Raw genomic sequence first — 16,208 nt, 5'->3', positions numbered from 1 at the left:
CAAATATAGATCTATTCAGGTGTATGGTATCAGAGGCTCTTTCTAGCTAGAGTTGTATGTAACCTACTATTCTCCATGAGGATTTTCTATACAGTGAGGGATAGGTTGGAAAAAGGAGAGAGATCTTTAGGATAAAGGCCTTTAAAATTCTTAAAGAAAGAAATGAACTCTCCAAAGCCACTACAGTTAACTTCCTATGGTTTATAGAGTCCAGTTCAGTACAGTGACAAGGTTGTTTAACAATGTATCAGCTAGCAATTGATAAAGCTATGTAACAACCATCAATCTCACCAGCATAAAGCATGGACTTGCAGCTTGGGTTTGTGGGTGGCATGGGAGACAGGTGATTTAGGTTTGGGGAGTATCTGCTGGAGTCTCTCTACACACCAGACTCTCTCCACATCCTCCAGGGCCTGCAGGTGAGCCTGGGAAGATTCTTCTCATGGTGAGAGCTAAAGTGCAGAGATCCTGAACTTCTGATCACCTGGGTCTTGACCTGCTGGCTCTCTCCACAACAGAGCCAGGGACCAGCCAGGGACTCTGGCAAATGGGAGGCTAGGGACCAGTGGGACAGAAAGACAGTTTGTCTACCCACAGAAGGAGTAACATCCACACAAGATGTGACTGATATGTTTTACAGGGCAACAGGCCACAGAATAATCACCTTGTTGAAAGCTAGAATCAAATATATTGCACCTACTTCTTTCCATTTTCCCCTCCACTTACCACATGCCTGGAGACTGCTTTATTCCTAGCTCATGGTGAATTTAGGCTGCCTTCTGTGATCTAGAACACTCATAAATAGTCTTAATCTATGTCCTTAGGAGCCCCCAAGATGTACAGGGATCCCTGGTGTCAGCAATAGAACCAGCTGGATTTGGCATGTGGCCCAGGCACTTTGGAAGAACACAGAGTTGCCAAATCTCTCAGGGATGCTTGAATCCTAGCAGATTCCTTCAAATGCACTCTAAGCTTCTCTGCTCCCTACGGTGAGCACCCTGATCAAGGTTGCAACTGGCGAGGTCCTGGAAGCTGAGACAATTTGCACAAGGGCAACCTCTACGAGTCAGGGTTACTGAGGAGACTCTGTGAAAACCGAAGAGGAGCTCCGGGCAGTTCCACTTGGGCCGGGGCGCCCTTGGGACTGTGTCTGGAGCCGAGATGCAGGTGAGGCTGGAGTGCGAAGTGACTGTGCCAACACTCGGCTTCAAGGTGACCCTAACACTGACATGGACAATATTGATTTGAGCTGCAGAATTATGAGTAATTGATACACAGCATGCTTATCACTGCACACAAACTCTGATAGGATCTTGCTTTGATTTCAGTGTTGGAGCTTAAGTCAAATGCCTGCAGTATTGGCCACTCTTTCTGGGCTATCTTAAGGGGCATTTTGTATATTATTATACCTTGTGGGAACATAAGGTCCTTTGAGATAGGAAATGATGGCAAAGCCGACAGTATGACTAAATTCATTTATTAGCAAAGCACCTCAAAGTGAAAGATAGCAAACTCTCCTCTTCTGGAGAACAGTATATTGCTTTTCTGTTTGTGTTGTGCAATTAAAAAGCTTAGGGGGTCCGGGAAGATGGCAACCAAGAAAAGCAGTGTTTATGAGTCCTGCTAAAACTCGATCTCTGTTGCCACAAAATCAGTGCTTTTCATAGCCAGAAAATGCCATCAGCAGAGAAATAAAAAATGTGAATACAAGGGACAGAGAAAAAAAAAGACTAGAAGAACAACCAGAGACCAGAAATCATGCCTAAAATGCAGAAGCGGAGCTGCACCGGCACCATCTTCCCTCACAGCATCAGGGTCCAGAGAGGAAAGGTAAACAAGGAGCTGCAGTGAGAGGCTGTGGATTGTTCAGGTGTAATTTAGCAGTTCTTTCATTGCAATGAACGTCTAAAACTCCCAGTGGCCAAGCTCATCACGCCTTCCAGGGACTCAGAACGGAGCTCAAAACCAGAAAAGAGCCAGGCGTGGTGGCGCACGCTTGTAATCCCCACGCTTGGGAGGCAGAGACAGGAGGATCGCGCAGGTTGGAAGCCAGCCGCGTGCGCTGGCTTAGGAGACTCTGTTTCCAAATAAAAAATGTAAAAATAGGTCTGGGAGTGTAGCCCGGAGGTAGAAGGGCTTCCAGGAACCCCAGTACCACCAAAAAAAACAAAAACAAAAACAACAAAAAAAAACAACCAGAAAAGAAATACACCAGCCTCATGGCCAAGGGCGTGGCAGCAGCGCCCTATTGCCAGCAGCAACAGCAAGTTCACCATGCCCCGCCACAGCTCCAGATCTGCACGCACAATAGCCGTGAGTGTAATTGTGGCCCCTAAAGAAGAAATCTCTGTACTGCACTCCCAGGGACTTGCATAGCTTTGATAATCTTCTTGGGTCAGATATTTTGTAGTACAATACAGTGAAGGAGTAGTAGTGGCAGAGATACCACACCCTAGTCGCAGCTCCCCGTGGGAAAATGCCAAGCCCGGCACCCCCACAGTCTTGCGCAGCCTTCATTAACTTCCTAGGTATGAGACTTTGCGATACAACCCAGTAAAGGAGTAGTGGCAGCTGAAATTACAACAGACTCAAGATACAGAGCACCCTAAGTGAAGTCGTAGTGACCCAGGGAAGGCACAAAATTCTGAAATCATGGGAAAGAGGAACAACAATAGAGCAATGAATGCCCACAACCCCATATTATCAGAACCTGATAACACAGAAATTCAGAGATCTGCAGAAGATCAAATTAGGAAAATAACTTTAGAAATAATAGAGGACTTTCGAAAAGAATTTAGAGAGAGTCAAAAAGAGATAAAGGATGCAATTAATGAAGTAAAGGCCTCAATTCAAAGTATAAACAACAGATTAGACCACATGGAGAATAGAATCTCACTTCTTGAAGATGATCATTCTAAAAATGAACGCATAGTTTCTAATTTAGAAAAAAAACCCGACAGCAGGAATCTGACATTGAAGAAATATGGGCCCATTTTAAGAGAGCTAACCTAAGAATAATTGGAATAGAGGAGGGAAAAGAAGGTGAAACCAAAGGGATCAATAATCTCTTCAAAGAAATAATAGCAGAAAATTTTCCAAACATAGAGCAAAAGGTCGATACACAGGTCAAGGAAACTTATAGAACTCCCTTTAGACAGGATCAGAGAAGAGGATCCCCACGCCACATAATTGTCAAAATGACCAATGTGGAAGCCAAGCAGAGAATCTTAAAGGCAACAAAAACAAAGGGCCAAGTGACATTCAGAGGCAAACCAATTAGAATCACTCCAGACTTCCCAAAACAAGTCATGAGAGACAGAAGGACTTGGAGTAACATATTCCAAACTCTGAAAGAAAACAACTTTCAGCCAAAAATTTCCTATCCAGCAAAACTTTCTATCAAATTAGATGGAGAAATAAGAAGCTTCCACGACAAACAGAAACTGAAGGAATTTATGTCTTCAAAACCAGCGCTAGAGAAAATACTCAAAGAGATTAACTACAAAGAAGAAATAGGTAACACTCAACAGAACCAGAGAAACAAGATTTTCTATTCAGCAGACAACTAAACAAAGAAGAATATATTAATGTTTATAGGTTAAAATATATTATGTTTATAGGTTAAAATCTTAGGAGATTCGTTAATTATTTCAGTCTTTTACCTATTTCTAAATTGTATTTATAAATTGTATTATTTGCTTTTATTATTGCTAATTTTTAGGCTTTCTAATTGGAATATTAATATACCTTCAGATATAACACTTGGAAATATTTTATCCCATCCTATCAGTAACTTTTAACTCTGTTTACATTATCTTTGGATGTACAATATTTTTTTATTTTTTAGGAAGTTTGTTTATTCTTTTGTTGCCTGTGCCTTTGAAATCATATCCAAGAAATCACTGCCAATTTCAGTGCCGTGAAGAAGTGTCATGACCCAGGATTTCTTCTAAATGTTTATAGTCTTAATATTTATATTTAGGACTTCTGGGAAGATGGCGACCGAGAAAAGCGGGGCTTAAGAGCCCCGCTAACAACCAATCTCCATTACCACAAAATCAGCGCCTTTCATAGCCTGAAAACACCATCACCAGAGAAACAAAAAAATCACCAGACTCCAGAGAGAAAGCGGACTGAGAACAGAGCTCAGAGCCACAGAGGAGATACACCGGCCTCACACCCGAGGACGCAGCAGCAGCAGCGCCATACTGCCGGCGGCAGCGGCGACTTCACCGGACAGCTACAGCAAGCCGAGGTGAGCCGCTGCGGCACAGCCAGGCGGGATTTCTCGGCGCAGGTAAAATCTAAAGCTCCCAGTGGCTGAGCTCAGCACACGCTGCAGGGATTCAGAGTGGAAATCAAAACCAAGAAGAAATACGCCAGCCTCACGGCTGAGGGCGTGGCAGCGGCGCCATATTGCCACCGGTGGCATCAGCAGAGAATTCACCGAATCCAGTATAGCTACATCTGCGTACTCAAGAACAGTGAGTCAAATTGCGGGCCACAGAGGAGAAATTCCAGTACTGTACTCCCTGGGACTTGACCCAGTGGGGGAGGGGCGGTGGCAGAGATATCACACCATAGGAGAACGTGCAACCTGGCACCCCCCACAGTCTAAAGCAGCCTCTATCAACTCTCTGAGTCGGAGACTCTGTGATACAACCCAGCAAAGGAGTAGTGGGGTCTGAGATACTACTGACTCGAAATCCAGAACACCTTAAGTGAAGTCATAGTGACCCAAGGGAAGAACCCAGAGAAGGCACAAACTTCCGAAATCATGGGAAAGAGGAATAACACTGGAGCAATGAATGCCCACAACCCCACAACATCAGAACCCGATAAAACAGAAAATCAGAGATTTCTAGAAGATCAAATCAGGAAAATAACTGTAGAAATAATAGAGGTGCTTTACCACACATTTTCCCATCTGTAGCCCTCAAGGGCCATTAGTCACCTACTTGGAAGAGTGATAACTGGTCAGTTGGAACAGTAAACACAGATGCTACGGCATGCCACTTCAGATGTGAAAGAAAGGAGAAGGCAGAAGTCCAGTTATGTCTGACCAAATATGGGGGGTGTAGGAACTCAAGGGATGATAATGCCGACAAAGTCTACTCTTGTCAGACGTTCCTTTCAAAGCAAACCCAGTGCTAACATGCTTTAAGTCAAGATTCATTTCCTCCAGACATTCCTGTTTAGTATTTCTTTTATAACAATCCTACTTTGCATTCACTCGATCTTTGAAGCTAAAGCATACGCATATATTTCCTTTTTATATTTTTCACTTATTTATTTTATACTTTTATGGGCACATTGTAATTTCACATCAGCGTGAAGTTCAAAATCATATGCACAACATGCACGCAGGCCTTGGTGAGTTTCCCTGCAGGTCCCCGCTGGCCGCCCTCCCCATGCTCACTAGTGAGAATGGAGTGGGACCTGCACCCTGCAGCAGCGCTTGAGCTGACTCTTCCCTCAGTTCTTCCTTTTCTCCTCCCTGACTCCCTGCCCTTGCCCTCGCCCCTTCCACCATTCCACTCTCGACTCAATGCTCTAAAATCCCTTTAGCTTCCTAATTTTTTCTTTAGCTTCCACATATGAGAGAAAAATTTCACCCTTGACTTTCTGAGACTGGCTGACCTCACTTAGCATAATATCCTCTAGTTCCATCCATTTTTCTTCAAATGACATGTTATTGTTCATTATGGCTGAGTAAAATTCCATTGTGTGTATATATATGTGTATATATATATCACATTTTTGTTATCTATTTATCTGTTGACCAACATCCAGTTTGTTCCATAATTTGGCTGATGTGAAACTGCATGGCTGTAAACATGGGCATGCGTGTATCACTATAATATTCTAACTTTAACTCCTTTAGAAAGATACCTAGGACTGCTGTGGCTGGATCATACTGTGGTTCCATTCCTAGTGTTTTGAGGAACCTCCAAACTGATCTCGATAGTGGTTGTACTAATTTGTAGTCCCACCAACAGTATGTCGAGATCCTAATTCCCCAATCCTCACCAGCATTATTATTGTTGGTATTCTTGATGACTGCATTCTAACTGGAGTTAGATTAAATCTCCATGATTGGCATTCTCTGAGTGCTAGTGATGTTGAACATGTTTTCATTTATTTATTGGTCCTTTTTATTTCTTCTTTTGAAAGAAAGGTCTATTCAGTTCAATAGTCCATTTTTGGTTGATTTTTCCTAATGTGAAGTTTTTCAGTTCTTTATACATTCTACATAATAGTCCTCTATCAGAGGAGTAGCTGGCAAAAATTTTATCCCAATCTGTAGGCTCTCTCTTCAGACTCTGCTGTGCAGAAGCTTTTCAATTTGATGCTCTTCCATTTATTGATTCTCAGTTTTATTTCTTAAGTTTTTGGAGTCATGCTGAGGAAGTCATACCACTACCTCTATGTTTGAGAGCTGGTCCTATGCCCTCTTCTAATAACTGTGGTTTCTAGCTTTCTTGTGCAAGGTGATTTGGATTCAGCCTTCTATATATGGGCATCCAGTTTCCCCAGCACTACTTGTTGAAAGGCTCTCTTTTCTCTGGTGTATGTTTTTGGTTCTATTGTCAAAAATAAATTGTCTACAGCTGTGAGGACTTATTTCTTCTATTCTATTGGTCTGTGTGACTGTTTTGGTGCCAACACCATGCTGGTTTTATTGCTATCTCTGTAGTATAATTTGAACTCAGGTATCGTGAGGCCTCCAGCACGATTCTTATTGGTCAGAAGTCTCCACATGCTCTTCTCTAATTATTCAGACTGCTTCAGACACATGCAGTATATTCTCAACTGTACATCATGTCTTCCAAAGGGCAAAGCATGAGCTTTTAATTTTTCTCTATTCCTTTTAGTACAGAAATAAAGGAGGACCCAAAAAGCCTCGGCCAGAGAAAGGAAGGAATGGACAGAAGAAAAAGGAAGGCAGGGAGAGGAACACACGGAAGTCTAATGCTGAAATGCTGCAGTATTTCTCACGCTCCCATTCAAATAGTATTCCCAAGACTGAATCTCAAAACAAATCTTTAGACTAACCTGAATGTCCGGCTAAGATTTATAGATTGTGCAAACAAGATAGGTCAGTGAACATTACAAGGTTTACATTAAATAAAGTATAATAATTCAGGTAAAGTGGCCCAACTATTAAAATAAAGACTGCACTGACCATTTAACATCAACTAAAAAGGATTTTGACAGATTTTTATGTTATATATGTATATATCATTTTAAGAAGCAATATTAAGTACCTAAGGGCAAAGAAATTAACTAAGCCAACTTAACACTATTTGTTATTAGTAAGGAATAAAATTACCTCTGTATAATTTGGCGGGAGATATTTACCATTGCATTTAGCAATGCGCCGGAGAATTGTCAAGGCCTTGTCTCCTTCCTTCCGAGTAATCAGCCAGCGGGGAGATTCTGGGACCACCCTGGCAAAGAAGGAAACTTTATTGAGTTATGTCAGGAATTTCCAAACTAACAGGTTATGACTTGAGTTTCTCTTTCAAAATGGATCCTGCAGTTAGGTACAAGTTGAGGCAATTCTCAGAGCTGATAAGAAGCTCTCTGAACTGTAGATAATCTTTGCAAACTTAAAATACAGGGAAATAATGCAAACTTGATATCTGAGTCATTGCTCATAAAAATAATCAATACTAGATTACTCTTGCAAGTCCAGGTCACCCTACACACACACACACACACACACACACATATATATGTAGTGTCTTTAATTACATATATGGAAAGCATTGGGATTTTGTGAGTATTTAAGAAAAAATTAAGAATTGCATTTACATAAACAGATTTGTCCATATTTTAAGTTAAAAATTTAATGAGATAAATGATTAAAATATGCTCACATGAAAAAGAATCAAATACATATACCTGTAGCTTCTTGATACTTTCTGCTACTCTTAACTCAGAATTTCTGAGTAAGTTAATTTGCTTAATAGACTGACATCATTGCATTTAATTTGCATGTTGAAATACTGGCAGACATAGTTTGTTGTCTTGTAGTTTTCATTAAGATAATGCAAAACAATAAAGCTTAATAAAATACTGTACTAAGAATTCTGTGTTTTGGCATTTTAGTATTTTTTTTAGTGACAACTAGTGACTGAATAAATTGTCTAAAAATTCCCAAAGCCCATAGCCATTCTGGAGATGGTAGGAAAATCTTTTCTTTTCTTTTTTATTTTTTTTGCCTTCCGCTTTTTGTTGGTTTGGATTCTATGTTTCTGTGAACTAAGCATAAATGTGACAATGACCAAAACCACATTACCAGTAATAAAGAAGGAAGAGGAAGTTAGGCAGCGTTATGGCCAGCTGGATCCCTTGCCAACTGGGAATAAAGTAGGCAATCCCAGGGAGACTGATGATTCCAAGGGTGAAGAACATCTGAATCACGATCCCCACAATCCTCCTTTGTTTTGAGCCTACGATTTCTGTCACTGAAAGAGAACAAACACATGAGGTTAGGGAAGCTTTGGATCAGCTCTAACACAGACAGACAGACACACCAAACACCTGCTATGTCCATCTCTGCAGGGACAACTCCAGAACTCAAGGACACTCGGCTTCTTATTTGCCCAGATGATGGAAATGTGCTTTGGGGGTACCTTGTGTCCTTTTCTCTCACTCTTTTCTCTGCCACAGTCCTCCTATGCACATAGCCTAGCACTCTTCATTGCATTTAATTTCATTAATTTGGATATCTTTGGGGAATACAAAAAAACCTATGATCCCATTTTAGGAAAGCTCCTAGTGATTTTTTTTTCTGAAAGGTAACTGTAATTATTAAAGCATAAATACACTAAACTGGCTAAATCTTATCACTGGATCTCTAAAGGTCTGCATAATTATAGTCTCTTATAAACATTAGACGCTACCAAACTTTTCATTTTCACAAGATTGTTTCTATGAAATGATCATCCTCTCTACAATGTTCAACTTCTCATTTATATGTTATTTCTTTAAGAATCAGGTAGGAGATTTCATTGCTAGAATTTTTTCTCCCCTGCCCTTTCCTACTCATGGGGTTCTTCTGTTCTGATCACTGGAAAAGCTATCTTATGTTGCCCTGAGATTACAACTTTGAGCATTCACGTAGACTTGAGCTTGCTTAGAAATGCCTCCCATTTCAGAGTTATCTCTTCCGCTCCAGCCGGTGACAATCAATGTTTCCTGGCACTCTCTCTCCTTTTCCCACCTCTAAAAACATTTCCAAAGCCGGGCGTGGTGGCACACGCTTGTAATCCCCGTGCTTGGGAGGCAGAGACAGGAGGATTGTGCAGGTTCCAAGCCAGCCTCACTGGCTTAGAGATCCTGTTTCCAAAAAAAATGTATGTGTGTGTGTGTGTGTGTGTGTGTGTGTGTGTGTGTATATATATATATATGTATATGTATATGTATATGTATATGTATATGTATGTATATATATGTATATATATATATATATGTATATATATATATATAATAGGTCTGGGAGTGTAGCCTGGAGGTAGAAGGGTTTCCAGGAACCCCAGCAACAACAACAACACACACACACACACACACACACACACACACACACACACACTTCCACAAGCTCTCCAAGATGGGCACTGTTTGGGTATTGTCCAGCAGTCGTGAGGGAGAGTAGAGGCCCAAATCTGGCGCTAGAACTATAAGGAGCATTCACATTACCTTTTAGATAAATCTGCAACAACTTATGGTAGCTGGCTGGTTCTGGACTAAAAATGGAGTCCAAGGAAGCAGCTAGGACTTTTCCAAGTAATATGAACAAAAAGTACAGGGAATATTTTCTTTCTCACATAAATAGAAGGTCAAACTTCTAGTTATAGAAAATAGCAAAGACTTACAAACTTCTCATTCGTTTTTCAGAACGTGTCTCCCACATGGTAAGAAGCTCTCCACGTATTATTGTTAAAGCAATAATACTTGAGAACATGGGCAATTAAGCTCAAACTTTAGCATAGAATATAATACACTAAAAGTATTTTAAGATGTTTCGAGGAGATACTGAAATTTGTGTGCAAATTAATTTCTAAATAAGCAAAGTTAGGAAACCTGTGATAACTACCATGGAAGTCTTAGAAGCCGTTTATCCCAGTAGCTGACCATGTTTTCATTTGGTTTCCAGCCTCAAATGGCATTTCAGTTTATAGAATCCCACCCCAAGTCCTCCTGTTTGCAGAAACCATGACTGTAGCCACTTTAGTGACACAGTAATATGAAGTAAAATGCAACCTCCTTGACTTGTTGTTAGAGGGCCCACAGGGGGGACCCCGGTGCTTGGTGGGGATCTGATGCTAGCTCTCAGAGAAGAAGGTGTAATGAAGCCTTACCAATCACGTAGCAAGTGATCCATGTCCCCTTTCCAAACACACCTTGTAGGAAGCGGAAGATCACAAACACACTGAAATTTGGTGCAAAGGCCACCACGATGCCAGTGACGCCGATGCCAAAACAGGATATTAAGTAAATGACTATTCTGCCATACCTTTGGAGAAAGAGGAAGAGAGACTGCTGTTAACATTTTCTTTAACATTCAGGGATGCTGAAGGAAGTGGAGGGAACAGAAAATGTATCCTCAGTAACTTCACTATTACTAAATAAAGGATTGGAGATGTGGCTCCTGGTAAAGTGCCTGCTGAACATGCACAAGGCCTTGAATTCAATCCCAGGCTGAGTCCCCCTCCCCTACCACAACATGCTAAAGTAAAAGAACTGTTTTATGGAACATGAAAAATAAACACGCACCTCAGAGAAAACATTACAAAATCTCAGTTTCTCCAAAGGTGACCCTCGTTCTGACACTGTTATTTCACTTAGGTCTTGTTGGTGGCACAGATGTGACATTTTCTAGTTTTTTTTTTTTTTTTTGAGATAGAATGAAGCAGCAATGGTGCATCACAGCTAGAAGTCTGTGGTGAAATCTTGCTTCACCTGGCTCCCACTCATATGGCACGGGTGAATTCCTCAGCTCCCTAAAATTCAGGTTTTGTTTGCCTACTTTTATTTTTTATTTTTCACCTTTCTAGAGTGAGGGGAAGAGGATTTTGTGAAATAAAATGTTTACGAAATAAAATGCTACTGTAAAAACGCTATAAACTGTAAAGTTCACAACCAATATGAGTTATTCTTAATTTGCAATTTTATGTTCACCAATTATATAACTAGTATTCAATAGCTTAGGGAAAAGGAACAGAATATGTTGCTCAGTATCCCCAGAGCCTAGAGTTAACTGGTCAGTGCGGTTGTGTCAAAGAATTGGCTGAAGAAGGTTGGTGGTCAGTGGCCTTTCAGAAATTTAACTAGATGACATTTTTTTTCCACAAAAATGTTCACAAAATTCCCATATACTGTAGTTCTTCTGTTTTTAGCTTTTGAATTCTGATTTTGAAGGTTATTGACACTATATCTTACTTAGGTATCAACAAAGTAAAGGTGGAAGAAGCCTTAGTTATCTTGATTTAAAAACTATTTTAATTTTTAGAACAGTTTTAGGTTCACAGATTTAAGTTCACAAACTTTGAACAGAAAGCACAGGGAGTTTCCATGTGCCCCCACCCCACATGCGTGCATTTGTTACAGCTGATGAGCCCATTTCACACAAAGCTGAATATTCTAAGGATTTGTACAAAGGCATAATGATGTGCACCCACTACGGTCGTATCACACAGAATAGCTATAGTAACACAAAACGGACCACAGCAATTTTCAAACGTTGAATCAGAATCATGTACCTGAGGTAAATTCTACTTAGTTGTGGTATGTAATTCTTTTTATACATTTTTGGATTCTATTTTCTAAAATTTTGTCTAGGATTTTAAGTCTATGTTCATAAGAGATATTCCTCTATAGTTTTCTTCTTATATACTCATATGGTTTTAGTATTAAAGTAATTCTGACCTCACAGAATAAGTTGGAAAATATTCCTTCTGTTTTTAGGTTTTGAAAAAAATTATAGAGAAATTGGTATAATATACTCCTTAAATATTTTGGTAGAATCCACCTATAAATCATTTGGGCCTGATATGTTCTGTTTTAGGAGGTTATTAATAATTGATTCCGTTTATTTAGTAAATATTGACCTATTCAGATCATCTATTTCTTGTGTGAGTTGATTAGGTCTTTAAAAAAATTGACCCATTTCATCTACACCATCAAATTCTGAGAATAGAGTTGTCCATGTTACTTCTTTATTTTCCTTTTTGTGTCCATGGGATCTGAGGTGGTGTCCTTTTTTTCTAACATTATTAATTTGAGTCCTCTCTCTCCCCACCCCCTTTCTTAACATATATATATATATATATATATACACATATCACAATTACACACACACACACACACATTTTTTTTTTTGGTGGTACTGGGGGTGGAACCCAGAGGCTTTCTACCTCCACACTATACTCCCAGACCTATTTTATACTTTATTTGGAAACAGGTTTCACTAAGTTGCTGAGAGCCTCACTAAGTAGCTGAGGCTGGCTTCGAACCTGTGTGATCCTCCTGTCTCAGCCTCCCAAGTGCGGGGATTACAAGCGTGCGCCACCACGCCCAGCTTTATATATTATATTTTGTAACTATCCTGTTTGAGTTCTCTGAGCTTCCTGGTTTTATGGTTTGGTGTCTGGCATTATTTTGGGGAAATTCTCAGTCATCGTTGTTTCAATATTTCTCTGCTTCCTTTCCTCTTTCTTCTCCTTTTGGTATTCTCTTTACACATATTATTGCCTTTGCAGCTGTCTCACTGTTGTTGAATATTATGCTTTGGGCTTTTCTCCCCCAGTCTTTTTTGCTTTTAAGTTTTAAGTATTTTTACTGAGATATCCTCAAGCCCAGAGATTTTCTCCTAAGCCTAACATGTTAACCTTCTAAAACAGCCCAATAATGGCGGTTTTCATTTTTATCAGTGATTGATCTCTAGCATTTCTCTTTAGTTCTTAGAAATTCCATCTTTTTGCTTATATTGCCCATTTTCCTACTTTATCCACTAAGTCCTTAGCATAAATATTAACCATAATTTGAAATTTTTGGCTTGATAATTCCAACATCCTTACCGTGCCTGTGTCTGGTTCAGATGCTTGCTGACTTCCTTCAAGCTATGTTTTGTTGTTGATGTTGTTGTTGCCTTTTAGTATGTCTAGTGATTTTGTCTTGATAGTTGGGCATGACTCACTGGGGTTGGGGTTTGGTCTGTGGTAGTGAGGTGTGCAGAGAGGGAAGTATTTTACAGTTCTGTAAGTAGGTGTCAGTCTCTTAGCGAGCCTCTGCACTTTGAACATCGTAAATGTTTCTGGGTTTTTCCCCGACTCCTTCAGGATAGAGTGAGCTGGACTGGAGGACCTCCCTTCTCATACATGGCAAGCTAGAACTGACTGGAGATGGGCATTTCTCTTTCCCTGAGTCTTTTAGTTTGGATAAGTTCTAGCAGTTTAGAATTTATGGTTAACTATTTTCTCCTGAGCACAGGCCTTGTTGAGAACAGAGTGTTCTAGCATATTTTAAAATGGTCTTTTTTCTTCCCTCCTCATTCTTCTGATGGAACCATGAGAAAATTTCTCTTGATATTTACTGTGAGAACCTGGTAGAGCTCCAGGAGGTAAATTTTCCACAAATGCGCCCCCCTCGCCTCCCTAGTCACTGGGATCCCCGGAAATTTTCTCTCTCAAGCTTGTCCTTTCAGAGCCTCCAGCTAGTCATCAATTCCGTTTAGGATTCCAGTCCCAACGCTGGTAACCGCTGCCGTTTCTGGCGGGTAGGTTTGGACTCTCTGTGTTTACCTGTCTTCTCTTCAGTTTGGGGCAGCAGCAGCTTACCCCGTGACCTCACTTCTTTGACAGCTCTAAGGACAGTGGCTGATTTTCCAGCTTGTCCAACTTGTTAGGACTGAATGGCTGCTTCTGAGCCCCCTCCCTGCTGAGCTGGAAGTTGGGAGTGCTGATTTATGTTTAAATTTGCTCTCTGGCCCTCCTATGCCGTCCTCCCATAAATAAGTGGCCCATGAAGTTATTTCTAGTCTTCTCCTTCGAGGTACAAGGCACAGACACACATGCACGTGTCGCATCGTCGTGGTGTAAGATGGCGTCACACCCACACTACCTGTCTGCTGCATAGCCCAAGGTGAACGCCCCAGCCAGGAAGCCAAGGTTCAGGACAGCCTGGGTGAGGTCCAGCATCCACGCATCGTCACAGACAAGGTCGAACTGCAAAAACAGAGAAAATAACATGGAGGCATGCAGGGAGCTTCATCTCGTGTGTGTTTGTGTGTGTTGCTGGGAATCAAACCCAGGGGCATTCCACCCCTGAGCTCTGAGCTATACCCCCTGCCCTATTTTATTGTTTGTTTTTTTTTAATTTAGAAACAAGGTCTTACTAAGTTGCCAAGATCCTAAGTTGCTGAGGATGACTTTTTTTGTGTGTGTGTGGTACTGGGGTTCCTGGAAGCCCTTCTACCTCCGGGCTACACTCCCAGACCTATTTTATTTTTGGAAACAGGGTCTCTTACGCCAGCGCGGCTGACTTTGAACCTGCGTGATCCTCCTGTCTCTGCCTCCCAAGCGCGGGGATTACAAGTGTGCGCCACCACGCCCGGCTTGCTGAGGATGACTTTGAACCTACAATCCTCCTGTCTCAGTCTCCCAAGTACAGGGATTACAGGCATGTGCCACCATGCTCTGTTTCTAATGTTTCTAATATATTAGAAATATTTTATTGACGACCATATTTCTGTGTGCAATAACATATAGATAGGTATATATAACATGTATGTATGCATGTGTATATAACAGAGATGTACATGTTATATATGTAACATATATAGACATATAAACTTTTCAATGCATTTGTTGGCACACTGTAATATCACACCATCATGTAATTCAGATGGCAGGGACACACACGCACACGGTACCTGGTGAGCTTTACCTGGCTCTCTCCCCTTCCCCATGCTTGATTTCGAGATTAGCATCGGCAATCTCACATATATACATAACTTCAGTGGCAATGTTCCCCTCGTTGATTCATTTCTTGCAACAAAAGTCTCTATATATATCACAATTTTTCTGGTTGTGTTATTACTGCCTTCAGATCATAATTTAAAAACATAAAATATGAAATTTGAAAAATAACCATTAAACAGGAGTGAGGTTCTGTTGTAAGTGTGCCTCTCCATTTTCAGAAGACTTAAGAGAGGGTGGGCTTTTCCAATAAGATATTTTTGTCTGTGGATGAATATGCCTTCTTACAGAATATTAACATCAATCTTATTGCTGTTTTTCGTTTTTATAAATTTATGGTCTAAGAAACCTAGTGTGTATAAATAAAATACTGGGAATGAAGAGAGTTTTGTTCCAGCAATGTTACTGAATTATGTGACCTCCTTCTCAGCTCTATGCCAAGATTCACATTCTGATCGATCATCAGGATTATTTTTACTTTTCTAATGGCCAACACATCACTTAAGTCCTCATTCAAGTTTACTGTAGAAATATAAATGGAAAACACCGAACTTACAAAAAGTTATTTAATAAATTATTAGTCACTTTCTTAACTCCTTTTTAAATATCAATACTGTTCTTTCATATTGTCCCATGGTTTGGTGACCCCACCCCAGGCTGTAAACCTCCAGCCATGCACCCTGGTAAGATGGGAGAGGGTCCTGACCCCTTCCTCACCCTGGCCTGTTCTCTGGCAGAGCCACTTGGAGGAGGAAGACACGTGTGAGTTGAAGATCTGAAAACTGAGTCCTTAGCAGCCCAGGCCCTGCACCCAACTGTCTCTGCAGACTTCCAGAGGTCTCTGCATTGGACCATTGCAGAAGAAGAAATCCATGTTGTTGGAAGAAAACTGTGAGTAGGCTCATAAGTATATATTCATAAGCAAACTGTGATATTTATCAGTAAGGCCTAACCTCTTGGTTCTATAGCCAATGAACTGTCAACATAGTCTGCAAAATAGTTGGGGTAATGGCAGCTGGTCTACCTCACATAGTTGCTAAAAATCATTGAGATTAAAGAGTTTTAGATATAACATATAGTAATATATGTTACTATAACTGTAGTAATCTAATATAGCAGTAGTAATCTAACCCTACAATCTGAAAAGATTTTTATCATTGATTGTGGTTTGCAAAGGTACCATCTTAAGTCAGGATGAGATGGTTATTTATCTGAAATCAT

General features: G+C 40.5%; 1 protein-coding gene across 1 annotated transcript in view; it reads right to left on the bottom strand.

The window, feature by feature from the left end:
• SLC22A3 (solute carrier family 22 member 3) overlaps positions 1-16,208 on the bottom strand; it is a gene marked incomplete at both ends in the record, with an annotated part of 90,467 nt that overhangs the window by 35,801 nt on the left and 38,458 nt on the right. Inside the window, 4 exons of the mRNA XM_080700760.1 lie at positions 7,334-7,451; positions 8,306-8,474; positions 10,371-10,525; positions 14,131-14,234. Of these exons, the coding sequence (XP_080556886.1) occupies positions 7,334-7,451; positions 8,306-8,474; positions 10,371-10,525; positions 14,131-14,234 (546 nt within the window). The remainder of the gene's footprint in view (positions 1-7,333; positions 7,452-8,305; positions 8,475-10,370; positions 10,526-14,130; positions 14,235-16,208) is intronic.

The sequence above is a fragment of the Muscardinus avellanarius genome (genome assembly GCF_963383645.1).
Source record: "Muscardinus avellanarius genome assembly, chromosome: 8".
NCBI classification, from domain to species: domain Eukaryota; kingdom Metazoa; phylum Chordata; class Mammalia; order Rodentia; family Gliridae; genus Muscardinus; species Muscardinus avellanarius.
This window is presented reverse-complemented; position numbering and strand designations above follow the sequence as displayed.